Raw genomic sequence first — 27,996 nt, 5'->3', positions numbered from 1 at the left:
GCCTAAAAAAAATTTTAAAAATCTTAGGGATGATGTAGGCAATGTGGTGTAAGCCTTTAAATATCACAGGTTACACCTTACTGATATATTGCACATCCTGCAAGGAGTGACAAGAACATCATTGTGACGTATTCATACACCTTTTTATAAGCAGACTTTTTGGAGGGAGCTTCTCCCAATCATGTTTCAAGTGGAAGCTGGGGCCAAAACACTTAACACACAGGAAAACAAAGCAAAACAGTGACATTAAGAGCAGAAGCAAAATGCATCATTCAGGGGTGGGGGAGAAATAACCCTCTTAAATAGAAAACCACTAAATTTTCTAGTGACGTGAACAGGATGGTGTTGCAAAGGCCAGAACAATAGCTTTATATTAGTTATTTACTTAAAATAACCGTAAGAAAGCCTGTTTAAACTTTTAGGAGATTACTTGTTGCACAGCAGGCAGCAATACTGTCCAGCTGTTAGGTCCTACACTTCTGAGCATCTGGATTCAAGGTTAATAAGTAGTACAGTACTCATTCATTAATACTGTCACAGAAACACTTTGCCCACTTTCCTACCTTCTAAATAGGCAAGACAATTTTGTGAATAGCAAAGGAAAACATGCTCATTAATGAACTCAAATAATTTCATTACCTGAAAGCTTGTTATCTTTTCCTCTCATCCCCAGCATTCTTATCATGCTGAAAGATACAAACCTTTCCCTAGAAACTTTTTTCTCCTCTAATAAAGGAAGTTATTGAAAGCTAACAGTGTCACTCTATTACTACGTAGAGTTTTTGAGAACAAGTTAAAAGAGGGGATGGTTCAAATGTTTTTAGGCAGAACATTGCTCAGTTAACTTACATAAGTGGCTCTAAGGGTGTGCCTGTATTTGCATTAGTTCACACCAGGAACATGCATTTTACCTGAACTGCCTGATCGTTCCTGTTGATGGTGTGTTAGTTCACATCACAGAGCTGCTTTGGAACAAAGGAATTGGATTCCTCTGAGGTTAAACTAAGGTAATGTCAGACAATGTATGCCAGGAGCACACCCAACATGTTCCAGCTGCAAACAGGCATTCAGGCCACAAGAACAGACTAGAGTGTCTAAAATTTAAAGCCCTGAAGTGTTTGGAGTATGATACTGGGTTCTCTGTGCTGCTTTGATCTACTGTTCTAGTTCAGCTGCACTCCCCACACTGTTGTAGACACAAGTTCAAGCACTACATGTTTTTACTTCCTGCACACCTCACATCTCCTGGATGCAGATTCACACCTTTAGGATATGTTCTGTATCTTCCTACCCACTCACAAGCACGTGAATGCAGAGCATGCCTCAGTTCCTTGACCAATAAAGAAGCAAAACATGGAATTCTTTGCCTAACTTAAGGTGGCTGCTTGTGAAACTCCTGCCAACACTCCCTAAGGGCTCACCATTAGGACAAAAGAAACAATAATAAAAGCACACTGGTTATAACAACAGGCAAGAGAATTTAATATGACGAAAGACACAGCAATTGCAAGAATTTTATAAGATCTTTGAAACCTGAAGCTGTGATAGGATATCTCACACCAAAGAGGAGACAGGAGATGTCCCAGTCCTGGTACCAAGTGCATTCCTGCGGGGCCAAACAGCAGCCTCATGCTCTTTAGGGGCTTCAGGCAGTCCAGTGCTGCAGGAATTGAAGTGGTCAGATGCCAAAGCAGCTAAGGACACTGCCTAAACAAGGCTTTGTTTTCTAGTTTACTGCTCAGAGCAGCCTATGAGATTTCTCATAATTCCATTCTGGAACAACTGTGGAAGATGCCCACCTCTTAGTTTCTCCCAGTTTTTAGAAGCAGGAATTTTATTTCCTTCTTTTTTTCAGCTGTGACCTTTTGCTAGTCCTCTACAGTCTTCCAATAACAACCTGTTTTGAAAAGCCTCACCAGATCACCTTATACCCAAGAATAAGTTTACAAAAATCCAGCTGCTCAGGTTTGTTTTTTTTTTTTTTTTAAATTTAGACAGAGCTCCCCAGTGCTGATGTTAAACATGTTATCCACCCAACCATCACAAAACCACAAGTGAGATATCGATGATATTGGATAACCTCTGAGAAGTCGAAGATTTAACAAAGACTCTCCAGAACAGTTATACCCCCAATACTCCAGGTAGCTGTAGCTCATTTTGCAGCTCCAGCTTTTGTCCCTGCAACTCTAAAGAAAGTATTAAATAATAGCTGAGCAGGGTCTGGCCCTTAAAGTGACAGATGAAGGGAGCAAAATCACTTGGGAGATGCCCACAGCCCTTGAAGGCACTGCTGGACTGCTGAAGGGGAATACAAGGACTACAGAAGGTATGGCACTGGACAGAAATCTTGAGAGAACTTTTCCAATAGGACAAAGATAAGGTACATGTTTAAACAAAACCAAACAAACATAAAATCACCAAAACTGTAGAACTAAAACTGTCACATATAGTTCTAGAACAAGTCAGTTCAAAACACACCAACCTTAATTAATTTTAGAAGTTCTTTTAATAGAAGTACGTTTGCTTTCTTCACCTTGCACAGAATTCACATTAGAGTACTATTAATGATCCCATTTCTAACTCATTTCAGTTAGTCTGCACATTCTAAAGAAACTTTTGTACCAGTTGTGGAAAGTAAGACTGGCATTTCCCAGGACAAAACCCAGCTCTTACCATGGCTCCAGAACACAAGCTGAGCACTGTTAGGGATTTCACTCCTTTTGTTTTGCTTTAGATGAGAAACAAACAGTCAAAGGCAATGGGAAAAGTAGAAAGACTTCTGAAAATACCATCATCCTGGCAGGACTATGAGAGTGTAGGCCAGATACGAGGCATATCTGGACCACAACCAAAGCCATACCACTCTGGATAACAAGGAAGTGAAAGATTGAGCTGCTAAGCCTAGTGACAGTTTACGAGAGGTACCAAACATACCCAGCTCAGCAGTTTTAATTGAGGAAAGAGACTGTCACTGATGGTTTCTCTATATTCAACTTTGCTAATTTCATATGGTCATTGAACCCAAGCCAGATATGAGCCATTAGATCAAACTTCATTTTCCTCTAGACAGCTTAATGGAATTTAACAAAGTACTTTAAATGATATAAAAACATACAAAAAGCACCAGCATCAGGGCTCTGCAATTGTTGTGTCTTTGATAATCCCTCCTACTACTTTGGTCTGGTGAAGTCAATAAAGAAAAGGACCATTTAGCCTGCCACTACAGACCAAAGTTTATTGTTTTTCTTTATGCACTATGGATAAAGACTGGTTTGTTTTCTCTTTAGGATGGCAGCATTTTCTATGCTTGCAAGACTCAGATGAGTTGCTTTTGCTATCCTCAAGGACGTATTTTTCATCTTTATTGAGGAAATTCTTGTTTTTGCTGAATTGCCTCCACAATGACAAAAACCCATCACCTAGACACAGCTACACCAAAAAATCATTTCCTCTATCAGGTCATTTTGAAACATCTGGTCATCCCTACTTATTTTCCATTTTGATAGAAACTCAACAGAAGAAATGGAAAAACATCTCAACACTAACTTTCTCAGAGCAAATGGGTGCATGAACTTGACCAACAGATGATGCACAACCAGAACCAGTGACGTAGCCTTTATTAACAGCCTGAGGTCATTTAGCTACTTCTGATTTTAGTGCAACTTTTAATCCAAGAACAGCTCTAAATTACATTGGAACATAAAAAATGGAGGGTAGATCTTTTCCTGAGACCTTGGTTGAGGCCTTGGAGCCTCTGCCTAACTTACCTCCATGTTCATGCAAGTTGAAGATGGAAACCATTTTCCAGCTTTTCTATTTACTAACAGCACTGCAAATTTTGGCAGTTAAGTAGCTTTTGGCACCAGCTGGTTCCCAAATACCTCACACCCATATTTTTTCTCACATTTTCATTTTCTTTCTGAATTAAAAAAGGACATTGTTTTCACCTGTTAAATTACAGTGGCAGCTGTCCAGAAACCAGGATGAAGGCATCTAGATTAAAATTCAACAGCACCAAACATAGCAATTTCTTTTAAATAACAGCTTCCTTTGTACTGCTAAAGATAAAGGTCATGTCTGTAAGCCTTGTTTATTTTTAGGCCAGCATCATTTTTCTACAGAAAGTAATTATCCATTTTGGTTAAAAGCAACATTTCCAATATAGTCTAATAGCTATGACAGAATACAATTTAAAGACAGCTGTGTGAACACACTCAAGCTACCAAATCACCATTAAAGAGATAGCTGAGAACTTTCTGCAATACTGCAAAGAGTGGCCACACACAGAAAAGCCACTGCTCTCCTTCAGCTTGCTGATCATGGATCTGATTTGAGCATCAAGGCATCAAGAAACAAGGTAAACTGCATACAATCCACTATTCCTTCCCTCAGGACTTACTTTCAAATGAGAGAATCCACCCAACAAAGTAGAAGATACCTGGACAGAGTCCTTCAACAGACTCAGGGTTATTTTTGTGAGCTCAGTTTAGCTGGGCAGGTTTCAAGGGAACACCTGGACCTACAACACCAGATGCTTCTTCGCATCAGCTCCAGGCTGCAAGGAAAGACTTTGCTCGTGTGAGACCACCTATTGACAGGCACCTTGGAAAAGGTAACAGCCACCCAGCCCCTCAGCTTCAAAGGCTTTATATTCCCTTCTGGAAACCTCCCTGCTACTCTCCAGCTTCTGCCTTCTCAGACACAGCTGATATCACAGAGAAATGGAAGTTAAAAAGGAAACTGCCAACCCCTCTGACCCACCCACCCCCAGCCAAAAAAAAAAACCCCAACCAAATAAAGGTACTGCTTTGTATTTGCTTAAATCTGTTTCTTTTACATATTTAGTCAAAGACTTCCTGCATTTGAAAAGCAAATGTTCACAGGCTCCTAGGATTCTACTTTGACACCTACAGGACACCAGAAACCCTTACATGAATCAAAATTCATTAAAATAAGCTCTCAAGTGGAACAAATGCATTCTTGGAAGTCTTAAGGGAAGGAGTGCTTCTTCCTCAGGCAGAAATGATACTGGCCCAGCTCTCAACCACAATCTCTACTTGTAACAAAAAGATGCCTGACCATAGGGGCACCCAATACTTGAAATCACAAGGAAGATATTTAGTGATACAAAAAAAATTCACAAATAACTAACAAAATATTCCTTCTTACACAAAAAGGAAGCCATCATCTGCCTTGAAAAAATTTTTTAAAGGAAATTTTCTAGCTTGAGAAGTGAAACCACACACAAACTGAAGCACTGCACCTCAAATTTGCAGATTTCAGTCAGATCAGAGAGTTACGATGCAACATACCTTCCAAGAAGTCAGCAGCATCTGATGGAAGTTTCAGGGCAGTAAGAAACCACTCTGTGGTGCTATGATTTAAGGCTTACTTTATCAGCCATCCCCCACTGTTAAAAACAGGAGGCTCTGCAGCAGGATAGGACTTGTCTGCATGTCACCCTACCACAGCTCATGAACTGGCACCTCAACCCCAGCTTCGCTCTAAGCCCAGCAAAGCTGAACTATCTGCATCCCATTTCTGCCACTTCTGTGGAGGCTGTAGTAGTCAGAAGGATGAAGCCAAATTGCCTTAAACTATCACAGCTTGCCACAAAGTGGTATTTGTCAGCTCTCAGGGGTTCTGGCAGCCACAGCTCAGTTTCACATCCTTCCAATCAAGCAGGTTCAACACAGAATGCTAAGGAACGTCTGTGTGAATGCACCCTTACAATGGTGCATGTCACTCTAACCACAAAAACTCAACAACTTACACAGGATCCCAAACTTGCAAGTAGACCTGTCCCATTTCTTCAACAACTAGTGTAAAAATAACACCCATTTCCCCTTGACCTACTACATTGAATGCCTGAACCTTTACAGGAAAACAATCAACTGCCCTTGCTATCACAGTCTACTTCAGCTGCATCATGAAGTTAAGGGAACATTTCACTCTGTTCTCTCATATTTAGGGACCAAAAAAAATTACCTGGGGTGGAAAGTTTAGGTTGGGGTTGCTACTGTATCTCTATTACCACCAAAACCCTTTTTTTCTTGGAATAGGAAAATTTACTATATTTTGGTGATAAAAATATATATTGAGTGCTCTAGGACTGTGAGCATCTCCTAGTCTAACAGTCCAAAGAACAAGCTGCTCTTTCATTTGAGACAAATATACAGAGATTAAAATTCCTAAAGATTTTGAAAACAATAATAATAATATAGATTTTTCTCATTTGATGGCACAGTTTTGAACTTCACAAAACAAATCTGTTCAGGCAAAAAAACAGAATAGCATCACCAAACAGTTTAGAGTATATGCAATTGTTACACTCATGACATCTACTTCAAATCCATTTCCATCCATGTTCTGGTACAGAATTTTTCCATTTTAAAGCAGACTTTTTAAAAGTAGCATCATACATGGAGGACACCAGAGAAATCAGTGCTCCAAAAAAAAAAAAAAAAAAAAAAAAAAAAGAAGATACTCAAGCATGCAGACTTACTTGCATTCCCCAGGTACACTGCAGCCCCCATGGAGCAAATTACATCCTTGTTTACACACAGCTGTAGACACAAAAAGATTTAGGCATCAGTCTGGGCAGCCAGGTATCCATTAGTACAGCAGCAATCTGGAGCAGCTCAGGTAGGGCTCCTGTCATTTAGCCCGTCTGCTGTGTGTGCAAAGCAGATTGCCTTTTGCCATGTTCCAACAGTTGTTACTTCCAGACAATTATTTCACAAAACACAGCGCCATTACAGCCAAAAGGCTTTGCAGCAAGAGCAAAACTTTTATAAAATACAGTTGTTTTAAAACCTGGTATAATGCTAGAAATCCCAAACTTTAAGTGATACATGACCTTGAGTAAGCCCTAAAAATGGTCCTCCTCGTCATTAACAAACTTTTTACTGAAAAGGAACAGAAAACAAAACCAAGAAGCCCTCAGCAGAAAGAAGAGTATGCCAAATAATTTTAGCACTAATTACTTACTGAAGGCAAAATGCAGAGATTTGATTGAGTGGTACATTAAAAGAGACAACTACACTTGAATTTCTGTTCCCATTAAGAGTTATCAAAAAGCTTTCAGCTTTGCACACTTTACACTTAAAACGTTTTCATTTGCAGAAACAGTGTTATGAGGGCATTTTTATAGTATTAAAGTCTACTGTATTAGTGATGATCTCACTTTAATAAAATCTTATATTAACAGATGTAATACATCATTTTGCTTTGGAGAAACACCACCATTGAATAAAGACAATTAGTAAAAAGATGTTTCACTGTTTTGAATACTAAATTTGTTTAGGTGTGTCCACAGCACACACCAGAAGCAACACTGGATCCTGTGCTCCACTCTTCACAGAGCATGCTTTAAATAAAGATTTATATTGAAAGGACAAAGGCTATATGTGATAAAATCAATATGCTACAGCATTAACACCACAGAAATACCTACTACAGTTTACACTTATTCTACATACACCAGGGCTAATCCAAGACAAAAGAAACATACTACCTTGTTTGCATTCTTCTCCCATCCAACCTTCCATGCAGGCTTTGTTTCCATTTTGATCACACGTGTAGTGACCAACAAAGTCATCTCGGGGGCCACAGAACTTGTTGCACAGTGCACTGTAGTAATTTTCGTCACACTTCACCCTTATTTGCACTTCAAAATGGGCAACAGGGCCATTGATTTGTAGGGTCTTCCATCGATCTTCTGGGTTGATCATGCCAGCATGTGCCACTCGTTCTATCAACAAGTTTTCACCTTTTTGGAAAGAAAGGTAAATTAAACAGGGGGTTAAGTTTGATAGCACACGAGGACATATGGAATCCAAACACAAGTACTCAACCGGTTAAGGGAAAACCAAGTAAAGAAAATGTTAGGATGATAAAGATCTACTGTATAACTGAATTTTCCTTTGCCTTGCAAAGTTCATTACAGGAAGGCCAATTTAAAAAAGTGTCCCAAAGGAAATATTAAAAAACCCTGGAACATAATCCATAGGAAATAGCTTATTTTTCAAGGCAGCCAAACATACCACACCCACATGCTGACAACTAGCAGCTTTATCTTGATCTGAGGCTCTTCTTGCATCCTTTTTGTTCTTATAAAATTGCAAGATCTGCATTATCTCATAGCTGAGATAAAGTTATCTGCTGTAAGTTTAATTTTAAAAACAAAGCAAAACACAATACATTCAATTTGCTGTGAAATTACTGAGCAATAGTGACTGCTCTGGTATGCTTGCATTATGTACATAAACTGGCTTGTTTCCATTTTATCATTCTCTCTAAAATAAAGGCAAAACATCTTTAACAACCATTCCATAGAACACTGCACAGCTCATATTTGACATTTCGAGAAGAAATAAACAAGTGAACCCAGGATTGTCAAGAGCCATTCTCATCTCTGTATCCTGCTTATCCTCACTCCCAGTGAAATTCCTGATAACTGTGATCCCTGTTGCAGCACACTCTGTGAGCATCCTGCCTCATCCCCACAGAAAGCAGCAGCTTTCCTGCCAGGCTCCACTCACTGAGGCCAAACCTGCACAAAGCATTACCTGTCCCAGGGGACAGGAAGATTTTAGGCTGTAAGAGTATAGAAACTGCCAACACAAAGTATTTTCATTTATATGAATATCCTTTTGTATCTTCATCCATATAATTCTTTGCATAGAAGCTTCAATACCAGGAGGTGAGACAATTATAGCCAGTACAATAAATTATACAACTGCTTTAGCAAACACTGAGAATAAGCAAAGCACGGGGGGGGGGTAAGGGCAGACACTGAGTAGCCCCAGTGACAGGAGTTTTATAATGGTTTCACCATTCAAATCTGGTACCACCCTACTCTACAGCTTTTCTAGGTGACTGCAAGTTGCATCTGGAACTCCAAACACTATTTAAGGATGAGAAAAAGGTACAGAAGCTTCACTTGCACATTTTAATTCCATACCCATTTATAAAATAGCTATAATATTGCCAGTGCAGAGCTTCAGCACCCATTTTCTTTAAATAAAGATTCTGTAAAGTACACGTTAAAAGAAATTAATAACCAAAAACTTGCACACAGCAAGAGGCTGAAATGGTAGTGAGAAAAGGCCTGAAGTTCAAATTATTAATAATATAGAACATGCCAAGCTGGTAGCAAGTAATACTAAGCTATCTCCTTCAGCAAATGCATTTTACCTACCTAGTTGCTTTCTAGAACTCATTAACCTCATCTGTTTAGAAAACAAAACCCAAGGAGTGACTGTTTCTCAACCAGAAAGTTATTGACAGTTTAGAAGTATCCTGTGCATCTCTTACCAAAGTGGCATTTTCCCTTCAGCATGTAAAAGGACTAAAGTGACAATTTTCACCCCCTCCAACATTAAGGGAAAAGTTACAGAAGTATCAGGCTGTGCAAAGTATTTTACTCTTTTTATATATTTTTCCAAGCTTGCTTCAATAAAAATGTTTCCTCTTGAAATGAAAGAATATTGAACTTAAAAGGAACCCCTTTTAACAAAGCATTGAAAGGTACTCCAGTTATTGAGACCTCATAGTAACTCTCAGCTTTATTATTAAAAGTGGTATTGCCATGTATAAGCTGCATGCTTGCTTGGACTAGACTGTATAAAACATTTCATGGCTGGCCAAGACACACTGAAGCCCATCCCTCTTCTTTAAGTCTCCAGCAGAACATGCAAGATAGAAAAGGCCGCCTGCATTTTATTTTTGACCAATAAGATATTTATCACACCAGTCACCATTGAAATGTTAATGATTAGATACAGTCACAGGATTGTTTAGGTTGGAAAAGACCTTTAAGGTCATCAAGTCCAACCATTAACCCTGCACTGCCAAGGCCACCACTAAACCATGTCCCCAAGTGCCACATCTACATGTCTTTCAAATATTTCCAGGGATGGTGACTTCACCACTTCCCTGGACAGATTTCAGCCTCCTTTAATAATCTTATTTTCCCTCAATGACTATTGACCTGAAAAACTATAAAGGAAAACATGCTGAATCACCGGATGGTTAGGGAAATTTGAACAAATAGCAAATACACATTATAGAGCTGCCTTCCTGCTATAAGCAACAGAGGCTCCTTAAAAACAGCTGCAGCAGCCACTGATGTGAAAGTGCTTCCTCAAAGTGCATCAGATGGACTGAAGAACAGGTCCTGAGATTAAAGGAGTGGCTTATATAAAAAAAACTCTTATCAGACATCTTCAGGCTAATGGAGATGCATCAGACCCAGTTAAACAACTGGAACAAGCATTACAGCTACTGCAAATATACCTATGCAGAACAGACCTCTTGATACCCAGGGTCAAGAACAGGGGAAATAACCCAAGAGTGCTCTTTTCATCTTTTTGAACACTCAAACTTTATCTTCACAAGCTCCTCTGAAAAGGAATGTATTCAGAGTCTTAAGGGTTTTTCCTCAAGCTTCTATCAGTGTAAGCAGGGCTTAACAGCCTAAATAAGCAAGCCAAATAATTTACCCTGAACCACAAAAGGCATCAGGGAAGCAGCTCCAAGCCATTTCATTTCTAATACTAAATTTTTAAGTACCAGAGTAAGTATGAGAGTTCTGTTTAACTTCAAATTTAACACTGATCCTAGGCAGAAGGTGCATCTTCCAGAGTGATCTGTAAACACAGGGAGGAACGTGTTTGTCAAGGTTTCTCCTCCCTCCCCCACAATACCAAAGTGTGTCTGAAGATATTCAGTCTCTCTCACGTAACTGTTTTGATGACACAAGCTTGCTCCCTGCATCTGACTTTGCCATAGAGGTTCACCTTCGGGATTCACACTCATTACTTTTAGCCCTCAGAAAAGGGCTGAATTTTTCTGGTTATTGGTCAAAAAAGCATCTTTCATTACTCAAACTTACATAGACACAGCCCCCAAGCAATTTCCTTGATTAATAAGTTTTCTAGAAGTCTCTCTAGAAAAGCAGATAGTGGTACAGATGTTTGCATAAAATGAGATGATGGCTAAAAGGTAGTTCTTTAATGTTCCCAGAGCATCTGATTTTTAGGAGCATCTGATTTTTGGAAGAGCAAGCCTTATCTGGAGGGTATTTAACTGTGCAACTCTGCCCATCAGCACCCTGACCCTTAGTAGAGGTCAGACATCCCCAACAAGGCTGTATAAAAGGTGATGCTGGTAGTTGTAAGGGAACACAGGGATATCACACAAACTTCACATCCAAAAGGAGCAGGAGATGCTCATCTCAGAAAGCACATTCTCCTCAGCCTTTTTTTCAAGCCCCCATTTCCAAAAACCTAAGGACAGATGATTAGTGTCCCACAGATTAATGGGAAGGAAGAAAGCAAGCACTGCATCCCTGCAGCAGACAGGGTCAAACGGAAAGTTACTTCACACGTGAAGATGCCAGCTTGCTTTGTCATGGGCTTGGCCTTGCCAAGGCCTCTGCTGAGTTCTGAAGTGTGCCAAGTCAACTGACTTACCTGGAAAGCAGAACTGCTGGGACAGATGACAGCGAACAGGCCCTTCGCGGTGACTTTGTATCTACGCCAGTTTCCTCTCCCCCTCCTCTTCCACCCTCCCAAAGCAAACAAGTGGTTACACTACACTGCCCCGGGGCCAACCCTGCTGTGCAGAGGAGCAGAAAAACACAGTAGTAGCTCAGGAATCAGGGGCTGAAGGATCCTCTAAGAATTTGTTCAGGGAAACATTTGCCCTGGCAGACTTGCTCTTGAGATGGTACTTCACAGATCAGCTCGAGTCCCCCTGCCTTGCTCTGAGTGCAAGAAGAATACAGGATGCTTGGACACAGAGGGAGGGAAGGATAACAAACGTTCTAGAACCTTCAAGTTGTTCACTGGAAGCCCCAGCCCCTCTTTCTAGGTTTTGGAGGAGTTTTTTGTTTGCCTGTTGTTTTGTTTGGGTTTTGTTATTTATTGTTGTTGTTGCTATTGTTCTGTTTTTATTCTGTTAGGGAGGTTGTTTTGTTTTGGATGGGGGGTTTTTGGGTTGTTTTGGTTTGTAATACCCACTTGGGAGTCTAAACTGGAACACAGAACCTACATTTAACTTTCAGCCTTACTCATCCCCATTAAAGGAAAGCAAAATCTGACTCTAGAACTAATTAATCAGCTTATAAACAGACTCTGGCAATTACTTTGATTAATCTTTCTTACAGTAGCAACAGAAGATACATGTAACCTGATCCCCAGATCAGCACAGCGCTCAGGACTGACAGGGAGTTAAGCTTTCCACAGACATTCACTGCACCCCTCCAGGATCAGATATTGTCTTTTCTCTGGAGCAGTTGCTGTATTCCCTTTCCTCTTCTCTAACATGTGAATTTTTACTGATCTGTGCCTGTTTGGCAGTTCAGTGGTGCTTGCAAAAATATAAGTGTAGCATCTTTGCGTCTTGACAGATTCACAAGGCAAAACCCACTGGAGGGCTCACTGCCAAGATCACTCAAAAGAAAAAAAAAAAAAACCAAAAAAAAAGCAAACCTTCAGCATTGAGAATTCTGAGTTCTTCCTAGGAATATTACATTGAAAGCCTAAACTGAAGCACAGCAAAGCAACATATCTCTATCACAGAATCAGTAAACAAACTATAAAAACACTTAACCAAGACAAGCATTCAGCTAGTCTTCTGCCAAATTACAGGGCAAGAAAGCCTTCCTAAATTCACCTGACAAGCCTTCTAGATTTCAGATGCAAAACAACTTTGCAGTACCTCTCTCTGGCAGCCTAAATTAAAGGGAAGTTCACTTTCCATCAGCAGTTTCTCATAGAGCTAAACTGTAATCTGACACTTATATACCCTCCCAGAGTTCATAAAAACTGCTAATTCAAGGAGATGGCACACTAGGCCTCCAGAAGACATTCTATATCCTGTTGGCCTGAAGTTCAGAGGGAAAAAAATGAATGCAAGTAAAGAGATTTGTTAGAGCATGTTAAACTAAAAAGCATAACAAAGACTTAACAAGCCTGAGGTGACTGTCCTCTTATCAAGTGTATTGAAAAGAAATCTGGGGTTTAAAGCAAGAGGTTTCTGCAAATTCTAAGAAATAAACAGAAAGTTACAATACTATTATTTACTAAAAAGCTAATTAAAAAATGAAATCCAGCACTTAAATGCAGGCAGATGATATGCAGGATAGGCTGGCTCTTCATGTTCAGTCCTTCCTACATCATCTCATGAGTTGATTTGCCCTCTGTAAACAGGGCATGAATATTCTAATATTTGCTGTATTAGGTGCCCCTAGTTAAATTATTCCCAAGCTGGAAACCATTTAAATTCACATCACATAGTACTTTTTTAACAAAGCATTCAAGAGGATTCCTCCAATCTGTTACAATGCAGGGTATCTAAACTTATTCAAGATTTAGGCTTACTCTGCTCAGCAGACAAGATCTCATTTTGAATACTACTTGCAGCTTTGGGAAGTGCCATTCAAGAAGGCTGTGGACCAACTCAGCTGAAGGGTTGCAGCAATATTAATACCAGAGATGCAAAGAAAACACAGCCAATAGAAAAAGGCTGAAGGAGCTGTTTAACAAGACAAAATAAGCTTAATTCTAACAGAAGAAGGGTTCAGAAACAAACGACAAACTCATTACTTTGTCTATCATTAGAGTATGTTAGAAAAAGCTCTGAATTAGGAAAGTGCAAGTGGGACTGATAACAGTCTTCAAGAAAAAGGACCTTCTGACTCTAACACAGCCTTAACATTAATTCAGCTTTGCCATGTTTTTATGCTTGATGCATTTTGATAAAGGTGGTCAGTGAAGCAGCAGAGCATGGAATTGAGAATTAGAAATGATGATGATTTGGGACATACATAACCTCTTTGCTACCTTAATGTTCAAACACTTACCTTCCTATACATTGATCCCAACCAAAATTAATAGTCCATCAATAACCACAATGCAAATCTGAGGTTCATTTTTTTCTTGTAGCCAGAGGCATCAATTATTTTAAGACATATTTGTAAACCATGTACAAAGAGTAGGTTCAAGCTGGACTCCTCCTTTGGCAGCATTATGGCAACCAGCACCTTGATATGATTTTCAAGTATTTATACAATAATCTTGCTTTCACTTCAGATAAATAACCCTGCTTTGACACAGAGTATTGGCATTTACAGACTGAAAATGCAAGGTAAGTTCCAGTACTTGAGAGGGATCATACCATGATTTAGAACACTTTCACCAAGAACATGAAGCACAGTTCCCTTATGGGGGGCAAGAATATTTACTTGTTCACCTGATCATGGAAATTATTGCACAGCATGGTCACAGGCAGACTGAGGAGAATTTGAAGTGCAACTCCACAGATTAGCTTCCTTTTTCTTTTAAAAAAAAAAAGCGACTACCATGATTTGTAAACATTTTTAGAGCTAATTATCAGAAGCCATGTGTTAATTACACCCTTCATTTACAATTGTACATTCTTTTTCCTATATAGCAATAATTTTTCCCGGTTCCTCACTAATTTGGATTTGTACATGCCCTTTACCCAACAACAGGTTTGCCTAGAGCTGATTTGGAGGGATGGCTGATTGCAAATTGAGGAGGGGGAAAACTGTATCCTGTTGCACACATACAGCACAGAATAAGCACAAGCTCCAAGCTTTACATAAATACTCACCAGCCTTCGTATCATTATCCCAATCCCACGCTTCTAATATTAATGTGAACGATCTCTGAAAAAAAACCAAGACACCAATTAGACAGTAATAAAAAACTGTTATAACCAGACAAACTGATTTGAAATAAGCAGATTTTACTGCTACAAGAAAGCCAACTGGAAGCAGTTGAAAATTTCATTTCTCTGTTGTCGTGTGAAAGCCCTTGAAGGCATCTTATCAAAAGCATGAAATATAACAGCATTAAAAATTGTGGGACAAGCCATGCTAACAGTAAAACAAAAACATTCCACACACACACATTGAGGACTGAATTATTATTACTCTCCTCCCACTGCATCTAATTCTCAGCTTTGCTTAGCCACAGAAATCCTTTTCAGAAGCAGTCCTAAAAGGTTTAAATGAAATGAGGTTCTGAACCTTGGGAAACAGCTGGGATATCTAAGACTTAAACAAATGAACCACCTCCCCTAGAAAGGAATGAGAGCCATCCTTTAGGGAGCACATGAAAGAAAAGTCTATACCAGATCTGTTTTACAGAAAAACATATTTAAAGAAGAAACAGTTCACCCTGCATCTATCAAAAATTTAGACTTCTGACTCATGGAAGGCTAGCATGAAAAATAGACCTACAAAACACACAGCAGAAACAATTATTACAGTAAGCACACCTGGTACTGTACTTTCCCCTGAGGAGAGAAAAAAACCCCATGATTTCAGACAGTTTTAAAACCATTTAGAAAAAAAACATGAAGGCTTTACTTCACTAAACCAAGGCTGCAGGCATTTCACTTGGTTTATGATCAAATATGTAGGACAGATGTTGATATTCAAATACTGAACTTATATAGAAAAAAAGTTACCTTATGCATACAGGTAATTCTTAACTGTTTTGAGTTTAACAAGAATAGCTGTCCAACCATTTCAGCTTTGATAGCTTCCAACTGCTACAAGCAACATTGAGATCCTCACATACATTCAAAATCAAGGAAAAACCATCAAGAAGAGAAAAGAGTTATTGCACCACTATCCTAAAACCCTCCTATAGACATCTTCATGCAGAGCCAAGCCCTAATGTGTGCACAATTCACAGCTTAATGATCTATAAATTCACATGGATAAGGGGACATTCAGCCAAGAAATTGCAAGGACCTTCTTTGGAAGAGAATTACGTAAGAACTCAGCCACCTTTCACACAATCATCAGGACTATTTTACTGTTACATCAAGAGATGTGTGTTTTTATTTTGAGATGGCTCCTATGTGCTTTATACACCCCTCAACTCCACACCAAGGAGGGTTAATCATAACATTGAAACCTCCCCATTTTAGAACAGCAGCAACAATAAGATCAGTGCAGCACCCCAAGCAGAAGGGCTGTTTGAGGTCTTCCATGACTACAGGAGAGTTTGTTCTACCCAGAAATGCACTTGAGTGCTTATTTTCCTATTGCTCAGTTACATTAACATACAAACCACAACTCAGCCTTTGAAACTTTGTACTGTATTCTCAGCTTCAGACATATCCTAGGGAAAATGATTTTACACTACTGAAACAGAAACAGGTTTAGTGGCGACTATTTAGATTGGACTCAAGAAAGGAAGGGAAAAGGGAGCTCAGCAGTGACCATACTGGACAGAGGCATACTTGAGCTCGTACAGCCCTTGGGAATGGACAACTGAGAGAGATCAGCTGAGAAAGCAAAGGCCTCTGCCTCTGAGGTGTGACAGCACAGCTCACAACTCCGCCCAATTTTTGAAGACAAATATTAGTGGAGCATTTTAGTAGCTTCCCCCTCCAACTCCCTGCACTCCCCCACCCCCAGCCTCAGCACTTAGGGAAGCAGGATAGGATTCTACTGTACTCTGAAAACACTACCTGCTACCCCTCTTCCTAACTGCTACCTCACCCACATATTCAATAGTTGAGAAAATAAGTTCTATATAGTACTGCCCTACTAGCAACTGCATGTCTCCTTATTTTGCATCAAAATTATGAACTAATCTAGGCAGAACTCTGCAAATCAGTGAAAGGTCCAAAGTTATCCACATCTTCCACTTTTAACTATTTACCTTCTAACATATCCCTTAGTTTTCCTATGTTCCATTGATTTCTACTAGAAGTACAGACCAGTGCTCAAGTGCTTCCAGATGCTCATTTACTTATCTTATGTAAGTGCTGGTCCTTCCTATTGCAAATTGGCTGTTGCACCTGACCGCCCATAAAAGTCAGAAAAAAACTGAGCTAGACTTGCAGTCTTAGGAAACAGACCAGTCATCTATGCTTTCCCATAACACCATTTGAAAGCAGATTTGTATCCTTGCCCAGGATGCTAAGGAATTTCCGTGGGTAAAGAGAGTTCCATGCAACACACTGTTCCAGCATGATCATGCTGGACAGTGTCAATGGGGATGCTCTACTCATTTTAAGATGCTTAAAACAAGAAATCCCACAGCTCTAGGGGTAAATCTCATGGTCTAAGTTGGCATAGTCTCTGGAGCAGAAAATATTGCTTTACAATCTTATAAAAACTTAATAGTATATTATTGTAGGAACCTAGAGTGCCGAGAATATTTCTCTGCCTGTTTTTAAGGGTTCTTACCCCCCTGAACAACACTGTTTTAACCTCCAACCTTGGAAAAAATTACCAATGATCAGACAGGAACTAGTGGTGTGAATTAGGTGGTAGACTACTCTGTAAGATTGTCACAGGGTAAAAAATATAGAGGTTTTGGGCTTCTCTTTGTAGTAAATAGATAAGAGTAAAAAGTATCAAAATGGAGAATTGTTGTTCTCTAAACCTTCTTCTCCTTCTTCTACTACTCCATGTTCTGCAGTAAAAGTAGTTTGGAATGATTGGATAGAGAATTCCGCAGTTCCTGCCCATGTTACTGAATAATTGGTAGGAAAGGGAAAATAATATACATTTGTAGTAACTATTGGTTAAATTATCTTTAAAAGACTGTGTAAATCTTGGTAATTAGAGACTTCACTCCTGCTTTCTGTGCTCTATGCTGTACCTGGGTCTCGCTAGTGGCTCTGTTCCTCTGATAAGGCTTAATAAACAACTATCAAGCAGCATTGAAACTCAAGGAAAAGTCTCGGTTTATCTTTGAAACTCCTTGCAAGGACTTCTAGAAAATTCTCTCCCATCAGGAGGGACTTGATTTATGGCACGGTTCAGTGTCACATTATGAGCAACTATGACTCTGGTGCAGAGCTGCTCCTCCAAAATTTGGAGGAGCCCACACAGCTCGTGCTGCCTCCTCGTGGCTTTGCAAGCTCCAGGTCTGGTTTCCAGCATTTGCTTTTACCATCCTCCCACTGGTCACCACCAAGAACCACAAGCCCACCCACAAGTTTAAAGAACCTACACAGCAAAGACAAGACACAGACTTAAATCCTTTCACTTCCCTGTGTCTACTGTTATGGCATTTGGCTGCTGACACATGAAGAAGCACTTGGAGGGTAACCTTTTAGAAAGGCTTGCAGTCACACTTGCAGGAGATTAGAGATGTTAATCAAATGGCATTACACAGTATTGATAGACAAATGTGTATTTACTGGACCATCAATATCATCTGTGACAGATCTCAGTTGTGCAACTTCCTGGTCTCTACTGAGTTACACAGCCACCCTTCAAATACCCCAACAGACACAGCAAGAATGCAACCATAAAACTGATTTTTATGGCTATTTTACCTCTAGACAAGGTACCAACCCAGCTTGTCACCCTTCCTCATCTCCAGCTGGTCAATAACTTCAAAGAGGAATTCCTCCCTGTGGTAGTGCAATGCATCATCATACTACAGCTATACACCTCAAAAGAGAAAACTGGTTCTTAACCCACTCGTTCAAAAAAACCAGTTTTGCCCACTACCACATGCATCAAGTCTTGCACTAGATCTGCTTATGTTTCTTTGAATTTTGCATTTCACTTTAAAATGACAGCTGAAAACTTACAAAAAAAGCATCTGTGTTACTAAATATGTTCATAGTATGCTGCATTGAGAGCTTCCCAGTTATGGCTCAATTATCAGAAACACGTTTTACTACCAAAATGATTTATTAGTGGAAATTTTAACATCCATATGGCTCACCCTGAGAGTAACCTTACCCAATAACCAGAGTAAGAACTAAACTTCAATAACACTAATGGATATAAATTTTTAAGGATATTTTCAGCTTTGTAATGGCCATACTTATTTTATGAAAGCATCTGCACTCCTCTACAGAAAGTCTAACACAGACTACCCAGGACATACTAACACCAACTGAGAGTAACTCATCTATAGCAGAGACATTGACAGCAGACATCTTTCTTAAACTGTGCTTACAGAAAACAGCAACAGAACCTGCATTAATTTAGCTCTTGTCCAGAACCTAAGGACTACCCATACAGCAAATCTTTAACCCCCTCACATCATCCAGCAGTGTCTTGGCTCTTTGATGTATCTTTAATGCTAACAGACTCACTTAAAAGTTATTTAAGAACATGTTCTCCACAGAGACTGTTAATGCACGTTCAAGTTCATGCATAAATCTAACAAAAAACGCTACACAAGTATCCTAAGAATGCCCCAAAATCTTGAGCCTTATGCAGAATACACACACCACCACACCTGCTTCTTTAACCTGCACACAACTCTTGCTGCAGGCTGATAGAACAGCAGGACATCCATATTCCAGTCTGTTCTGATACATACAAAAAGCTGTGTGAAGTAGAATCTATTGTTCATTTCAACCAATACTAGCAAAATATTTAGAAAATATTTTTAAAGTGACCACAGCATACATTGGAGGGGGAGGGGATGGGGGTGAGCACCAGTACTGAAAAAGAGACTCGATTCTACTGATTTTGGTGTCTAGGTTTATCTTCTGGAAAGAATTAAACACACGAACAACAGGATTTGTGCTCATCAAGCCAGAATTCAGAAGATGTTAAAGGCTACGAGTCAGAAGAGTATCAGCACACTTCTGCAGAAGAGCACAGCTTATGCAAGAGCCACTTCGTAGGAGTTAACTAAACAGATATGCCAAGTAGCTTGGAAAGATACAAATTAAGTCTGTTTATCCTGGTGATGCTGCCTCAGTTGTGTTTTTTTTCTCAGGACTGGTGTTGACACAAGCAACTTCAAAGCATTATTCCACTGTTTACACTAAACAAAACACTCCCCATACTATCCCAGCGACCTCCTTTCTGGGGAGGGGGGAAACAAGACCTGTAATATTGGTTTGGCACTGTCTTTTCATGACCTATTACTATTACCTTGATATCTGCAAATCAACATTCAAGAGGTAGGGTTTTTTTTTTTTTTTTTTGGCAAACCAGTCATGTCAGACTTTTCATCCCAAGAAAGATGAACAATCTGATGACAACACTTTCAGTCAGGTATAGAACTTAGATTCTCCAACCAACAGTCTGAAAAATGCAAAAGGTGAAGGTTGAGCTGAAATCAATACTTGAAGTTTTCTGCATCAATAACATTCTGTGGTGACTTTTATGTTAACAGACAAAAAATTATTAATTTCACATGAATAAAAGGACTGAGTGGATTTTCTACAGGGAAAAATGTTTTAAGAATCAGCTATGAAGTATTAAAAAAGTGTGGCTCCTAAACAAATCCCAAGCCCATCTTATCTTCCTGTTCCACAGTCACACAGTAAATGCAGGGTCTCATCACCAGGAAATACTGTTTCTTTTCAACCTCAATCAAGCACAGGCAACATTTGTACTCAAACATTTCAACTGTCCAAACACTGGATAGCATATCACTAGTCTCACTGCAGGTTAATTTCTGCAACTTCTGGAACAAGCCACCACCAATATTTTTTGCAGCTAAGTCCACTAAGTCTTGATCAGCACAGTCAATTCTCATACTTGCTTTCCTAAGGAACTTTGAGTCAAGTGAGGCAAGCTCAGGTCTGGGGGGCTTGCCCCCCCCTTTTTTTGTTTCAGCACCTCTCCCCTCCCCCAGGCAGCCTGCTTGCCATGGAAAAAGCTGACTTCAAGGCAAGCATATTCCATTTCCTTCCCCAGGAACTCTGCAGTGAATTCATACAACTTCCTCATGAATAACCCAGAGGTGGAAAGTGAATAAGGAAGAAATGAAGAAAGATTCTGAGAAGATCCAGGACTCATTGTCAATACAGGCTTAAGCACAGACAGACAGTCTGAAGGTTTATCTTTCAGAAACAGACTTTATAAAGTCATAATAGGGACCTTTACTGAAGGAATAAATCATCCCCATTTGGGGTGAACATGGGGGTTTGGGGACAGGGTAAGGGGCTTTTTTTGAAACTTGAAGGATATTTCAGCCACTTGCATGCAAGAAGCTTGTCTGCTGAATTCAGAGACCATCCACCATGCAAATCATAAAGATGCCCATCCTCCAAATCCTCATTTTTCATTTAAGGAGCAAGCATAGTGAGTCCTAAACAAAAGCCTTCCCTTTGTAAACCAGGGCCAAACAGTCCCATTTTGCTAGGAGTGGAAGGCTGGGTTGGAGTCCTGCAAACATCAGCAGCAGATAGCAGAAAGCAGTTGAGCAAGCTGAAGCTTTCTATTTGAGAGCAATTACTGCAGTTATACTCCTCTTGGCCCAGTCACAAAAGCAGGATGATGTTTACAAACTCTGGAGCCCTAATGTTGTGTGAGGGGAACTCTTTATGAATTAGCCCCACCTGACAATCTTTAGGAAGTCTGCAAAACCAGGGAGGGGTGAGAGGGGCTATTTTTTGCCATGGTTAACAGACAACAGGCTAATATCTCCACCTACATGAGTCTTAACACTCATTCCACTCCTCCACCAAACTAAGCAAAACCTAAGCTGGAGAGGTGTGTATGTGTGTGCATATGGGGGTGGCAGAGGGAAATCTAGACTATTAAGATCATTTCATTGCAAAAAGAGCACAAATAAAAACAACAGGTGAATAGGAGTCAGTCCTGGAGTTAGTATATCAAATTTAACACCCAGGTAGAGACTCACTTCAGGCAAAGAAAATTACCCGGCAACTAGGTGGAAGAATCCTACCAACCAGCTGCATGCATCTGAAAGATAAAACAGCTTGAAGAAGGAACTCAAAGGGGTATCACAACACCTATTTGGCAGTGCCTAGTGTTTTATGAAATGGGAGCAGTATGCTTCACTCCAGGGTGATCAAACTACCAGGATCCTGACATACCTTACCAGAGGATACATTTGTACTAAGATCTTCAGGTGAGAGTTTGAAGATGATCTGATCCTCCTGCGACGGCAGAATGCAGCAGGAGTTTCTCAGTGTGAAGGGGTCTTTATATATCATGGAACAGCAAACATTTCAGCTGTGGAGTTCTTAAAATCATCTCAAGTCACACACTAGCTTTAGCTAATGCCTGTAGAAACAGTGACCCATTTTCACAAAAGGCCTAAATGCCTTGACAGACTAGAGCTCCTCACGGCAGGACGTTAATAGAGTCACCTCAGACCACATAAAAGCAAAGTGAGAGCCCTCTGGAGATCCATCTATATATGAGAAGCTAAACCATGGGAATAAAGACTCCACAAGCTTCTTGTAACTTAGCACCCTAGACAGACACTCAAAAGCAAATCTCAGCCAAGTCAACCTTGTGACAAATGGCAAGTCAGAGATGAGGCATTTGGTTCAGCACTGGCCCTGACCTCTGATAGCACCTGTCAGCCAGCTGCTGCACCAGGGCAGCAGCATCCCTGAGGAAAAAGGAAACAGGCACCCCAGTAACAGTTTTCACAGCACCAGGAGCAAGCCATTAGCTTCTCATTTAGAAAACCGGCAGGAGATGTGACCAGGCAGCAGTCAGGTGAGGATTTCATCCGAAGAAGAGCTCATCTGCTGGCTGCTCTCAGCTCCTAGAAGAGCCCCTCCCTATTCTAAAGCAGCGCCTTTCACCATTACCCACATAGCAGTAATGCTAGTCCAAGGGAGCAGAAGTAATGCTTGCCTCTGCTTTTTTTAGCTGTCTGCTATTCATCCCCACCCCATCCATCCCCCTTCCCCTGATTCCAGCATGTACACATCTCTGCTGTGTTAAGAGCAGATTAAGTTCCAACCATGAAGTCCGAGCTGCCAACTGTGGCCACTTAAATTTGAGCAAACACCATAGGATTGGCTTCCAAATCATCTGTTTTCCATATACTTTCAGAACCAAGCAAAAAAAGCATCAGTGAAAATTCAGCTACTCAGGACTCCCATGATAACTTGCCTTTCTTGAGATTTTTCCAGCAAGAATATCAATGTTTAATACCAATCCATGCTATAAGCTGTCAGTTTTCTTGAAATACTTCTATTTTACTGCAAATGCCTTCTGTTTATGCCATTTCTACGCAGATCCTCTGTGACACAAGTCTCAACAAAAGTATTGGCTTATAGAACTAATCAGTACATCAAGGAGGAAAGAGATTATTTTTTTCCCAACTGAATAAGTTTAATGCTTATGAAAAAATAATCAATTTCATCCTAGATAAATGACCAGTAACTTTATTGTTGTTACTAGAACAATGACATTATAGATGGTCTTTTAACAACTTCTTATTCTTTTCTCTTTCCATGGTATCTTTCAGAATTCTTTGTACCAACTGTCATAATAAGGATTACAGTGTTGCAAATCTCATTTTAACTTCCAACCTTGTTGAATGTAAACTAATTTTCATAGAGCACTTCATAACCCTGGGTTAATGACACCTGTGACCTTGTTCTTCTGCGCAAATCTGTATTGATAAGCAAGGTTTCACTAAATACATCTTTTGACTTGCCAGTTCCATAACCAACTACTCCTTCAATCCACCTAAGCCATCTAGCTTTTCCTAGCTAAGCGAGTTCCCTTCACAAACTCAACACAAGTTCTTTGATCACAGTAAGAGATCTGCCTCCCACTCTCATCCATGTCTTGACTACTTAATATTCAGAAGTCTGTTGTAAAGAGCACCCTGGATAAGAAAAGCAGTTAAAGAAAAACAAAAATCTTCCAGGAGGCGGGCTGCAGAAATCAAAGGTCCACAGAAATGCAAGAAGGAAGAACAAAGAATCAAGTTATTTCCATCAGAGAAATGAAAATGTTGGCCAAAACTCCTCAGTCTGGAAAAGACACAACAGGAGTGTGTGACAGAAGCCTAAATGCTTCAAAAAGCCCTGGGGATGGGTCAGGAGCAGATAATCTGTTTCCATGGTCTTGGCAAGAACTAAAACGTAAGAAAATAAGCTAACAGGAATCACAGCCAGGAGAAATGAGAGAGAGAAGACTGCATTTTAGGCAGAACGCTACACAGGTGGCCCCAGGGAAAAGTGGTTTTAAGAGTTTTGTGGGTCCTGGGGCAAACTGGCACAAATACTTCAGAGAGACTATTTCTGGAGGCTCGCAGGCTGAAGACAAAGCTAGGGACAATGACAAGCAGTTTTCTATATTCTTGCCATTAACCTCCAGTGAACATTTGTTCACATTCCCTGAACTCCAGTTCCAGCACAGGTGTGGAACTGATGGCTGACATTAAAACAACAAAGTGCTAGAATAAATAACACAATTACACTATGGAATCTTGCACACCTGCCTGAGTCATTACCATCTATCCCACGAATACGAAAATTGTGACCAAGGAATGTCTGAGGAAGAAAAGGAAGCCAGGAGAAACAAAGCAGTTCTAAATCAGATTTATAATTATATCTCCTCTTTGAAAACCATGACAGAAGACGACATAATTGAAAAATCTAATCAAGATTCTCCTTTCTGCAATACTGAAGTGTCGCATGAAATAGGACAAATGCAGAAATCACCAACCCATGCATTCTATTCAGTCAGGTACCTGTTGCCGTAAATGCAACAAACGCTGTTCAGATAAAAAAGGCAAGCTGAGCTAAAGCTACTAACTGGGAGATCTTATTATTTAGAATAAAGGTTTAGAGGACCATAGGCTTCTGAAACTTCGCCTGAGGAAAAGTTAATCCAGACAGACAGTCTTTTAATAGTGATTAAGTCAGGTGACACAAAGCAGAACATACTGTCATTCAAAGCAAGACAACAGAAATGCTCAAATACAGCAAGCACTTATTTCACTAGAGGAAGATTGACAAGTGTCAAGTGAAATACAAAGCTTAATGATTTCACAGCAATTTTTCACACAAAAATTCATCAGCACATTTGTGACAAAAATCCTGGTTTAACTATAAGAAAACCAGTACTTGTTTTGGGGAAACTTGTGTAAACCAAGGTTTACACAGGAAAATAACTGAAATAATTTCACAATTCATCTCCAAACTTTAGCTGTTCTATTTACACTAGCCAAAACCAACCCCTACTGGCTTCTATGGGGCACAGAAGAAGGCTGGTGCTATTCCTAATTAACCTTCCTCCACTAAGAAAGTGATTCTGCACCGTCTACATGTGTCACTGAGCCAAGTGTCACACCAGCCAGACATGTCATTGCATACCAGCTGAAGAGCAAGCAAGAAATTAAAATCTGGGCCTCTCAGCCACTCAGGAACCAGTCTAAGGAACAAAACAGCTTTCAAAACATCATCTTTGCTCTCCAGGGAGAATTAGGGGAGGAACAGAATAGGAAAGGCAAAGATTAGGTTAGCATGACTGGCACAGAAGCTGTGAAGGCAAGAGCATCTGTGACAGTCTGAAAATAACAGCTAAAAAAACGTTACAACTTAAAAGCTGAAAGGCAATAAAAAGCAAAAACCAGTCACAGACTTGCTGTTGCTTGAACCACCCAAAATGCAGCACTACTCTCCATAAAACACATCTTGAAATAATGTAAGGAATCCTCATCATTACACAAGATCCCAGACACAAACTACTGGAAGAATCAGTCTCTTCAGAGCAAACCAGGTTAATTATCTAGATTTCCAAAAGATGCTTCTAGATACTCTACAGGGATCCCTAGAGTACTCCTGATAAGTGGAAACAGTAGATATATCCTTTTAGCCATTTGGGTCTGCCTCAATATCTGTGTGCCTGACAGTTGCTACAGGCTCAGCCCAGGCCTCAGATGATACAGATTCAGAATTTGAGCAGAGATCAAAATCCTTAGTGACCTCAGGAAACACATTTTAGACCAAAATAAACAGGAGTAGAGAAGCAGGAATTAAGACATCACAGGCCTTCTGGAGCCATACCTATATAGAGGTAAACCTGCTGCTGGTAATCTTTCTCATTTGTACTTTTTCACACTCTCCAGTAAGGAAAAAAATGCCTTTAAAGTTTTGGTCAGTATGCACGTAAGACCTCCTGCAGGTCTCTAACAAGTCATGGGAAAAGACTTGCAGAAACTCAATACCATTTGACAACTCTGTGAAACTGCTTTTCTTCCAGGTAAAGGAAGCCCAGCTCACCATTCCTATTCCAATCTGTAACAAAGAACATGGCAGAAGAATCTTGGAGATGATCCTCGGATCTGCTGGGCAGAGGCCTGACATCCCATAAAAAGCTTGAGGCATGTGGCCTCAAAAAAGGACAGCTTGTCCCAGCAGCCTGAGCACAGCAATGCTCTGTTCACACATTACCACTGTGAAAGAAAAACTGACACCATAAAGAAGGATGACATGTACACAAAGTAAAATCCACCTGAAAACAGTCTTAAACCACCCTGCTCATCACTTTGCTTTGTTTCAAGTAGCTGGTCAGAGCTAATGGTGAGCACAGAATACAAAAGGGTTACAGAAGAACCATTAGTCATCCTTCCTACAGGCACAGCTCCCCTCTGCTAATTTACCCAAGCTATCTACATACACTAAACCTTATGTACTCTGATTAAAAGTTAACAAATATTTGGGTATCCTTTGATATGGCTGTTACTGTGCCTGTCCCAGTGAGGTTTCTCGAAAGTATATTGAAATATAAAATAGGATCAGCAAGCTTTCCTTCTACACCTTAGAAGAAATTAGATTAGTTAGAAATTAGTAGAGAAGCCAGCCAATTACCAACACTATTTTAAGTATAACAGCTACCATCCAAAGCAATAGGATTTAGTATGGAACACTACAACCATACAAAAGGAAGAGAAAACCTCCTAGTAGTCTACCTGATAATTGCCAAACAGCTATCAGTTTGTATTCTCACTCTCAAACAGGAGAGCCTAGTTAACATCCCCCAGTTACATTTCCCTTTTTGAGAGTTCTAGAGCAAAAACAGCAGAAAGGAAAATGAAATTAACCCCACGTGCATCAATCCTGAAAATGCGCTTGAACCTTAAATAACAGCCTTCCATCCTATTCAGGGAGAACACAAGGTGTTGATTTTTGAGATTAGAAATCGATATTGAATCAGAAATTACATACTAGGAAACAGAGTAGCAATTCCAGTAGATGTTTCTTTGCTAGTATCCGGTTTTAGTGGACCAAAAAAATCAGAATCCACTGTTTTAGATAGAGGATCATAGGATTAAGTGTCAACAGACATTTTGCCTGATCATTTCGTTAAAGGAAATAAACCAGCTACATCTTCAGATACTTTCATGACTTCACAGTTAACAAGCTCCAGTCCTCTCCCCCACAGCTGGAGCTGGCAGTAAGAGTATCCAGAGATCCACCCAGTTAATCCAATAGCAAAGAACAGAAGAAAATATTGATGAAATTAGAGAATAGAGAGAAAAGACGTTTAGATAGACATGTACAAGTACAGTACCAGGCAGACAGTTGTGGACCATCTGAACATCACTCTGTTAGATTTAAGTGGAAGCTCTCAGCCTTGCTACCACCTTTGAACTGTTTTAGACAAACTTGATATTAACCAAGTATCCATGTCTTACTCTTTTCCTAAAGTTTTGGAAGAAGTCCAAGATAAATTAAGCCCATTATACACACACTTTCTTGTTGCATTAATGAAAGTGTAGCTAGATTGTCTCTTTTGAAGTGTATGTAACAACCATGAAGACCCATTAACGGTTAGTGCAAGGCTTGTTTTATGCTAATATTTAGAATTCAAAGATGGACTAGTAATTAATACTGCTCTTCCCCTCCCCTCTGCACTCCATGTGGCATGGATATTAGTGTCCTCTGGGCACTTGGAGCCATGCATCATTATAATTTCAACTTGAAGTCAAGAGGGAATTAAACTAACTATGTAATAACATACTTTAATTATTGTTCTGAACACAGAACACCTGCATGCACTCTCTTTTGTATTGGAAATATGCATACTAAGAAGTTAAGCAAATTTATAAAAAACCAGATATGCCCCCAAGTTCTATGTATGCAAAGTCCCCAGGAATAGGGAATAGTGTTTTAATCTTAAACCCTTTAAATAATGTTAGTTGTTGATAGCACTGCAATCTTTCCCTTTGTTTTTGAAAAAGCAAAGGCCCACAAAACCAATTCCAGCTAATGAGCCCTAGATGTCTT

At 39.9% G+C, this 27,996-nt stretch overlaps 1 protein-coding gene across 2 annotated transcripts in view; it reads right to left on the bottom strand.

Moving 5' to 3' along the window:
* The window catches only part of JAG2 (jagged canonical Notch ligand 2), a 69,943-nt gene that overhangs the window by 28,667 nt on the left and 13,280 nt on the right, over positions 1–27,996 (bottom strand). For both annotated transcript variants that reach the window (XM_039552693.1, XM_039552694.1), the window contains exons 3-5: positions 14,644–14,698; positions 7,517–7,771; positions 6,506–6,566 (exon numbers count right to left, since the gene is read on the bottom strand). In XM_039552693.1, coding sequence (XP_039408627.1) covers positions 6,506–6,566; positions 7,517–7,771; positions 14,644–14,698 — 371 coding nt within the window. The remainder of the gene's footprint in view (positions 1–6,505; positions 6,567–7,516; positions 7,772–14,643; positions 14,699–27,996) is intronic.

Source organism: Corvus cornix, chromosome 5, assembly GCF_000738735.6.
Source record: "Corvus cornix cornix isolate S_Up_H32 chromosome 5, ASM73873v5, whole genome shotgun sequence".
NCBI lineage: Eukaryota > Metazoa > Chordata > Aves > Passeriformes > Corvidae > Corvus > Corvus cornix.
Note: the sequence above shows the minus strand (reverse complement) of the source record. Positions and strands in the feature narration are given on the sequence as shown.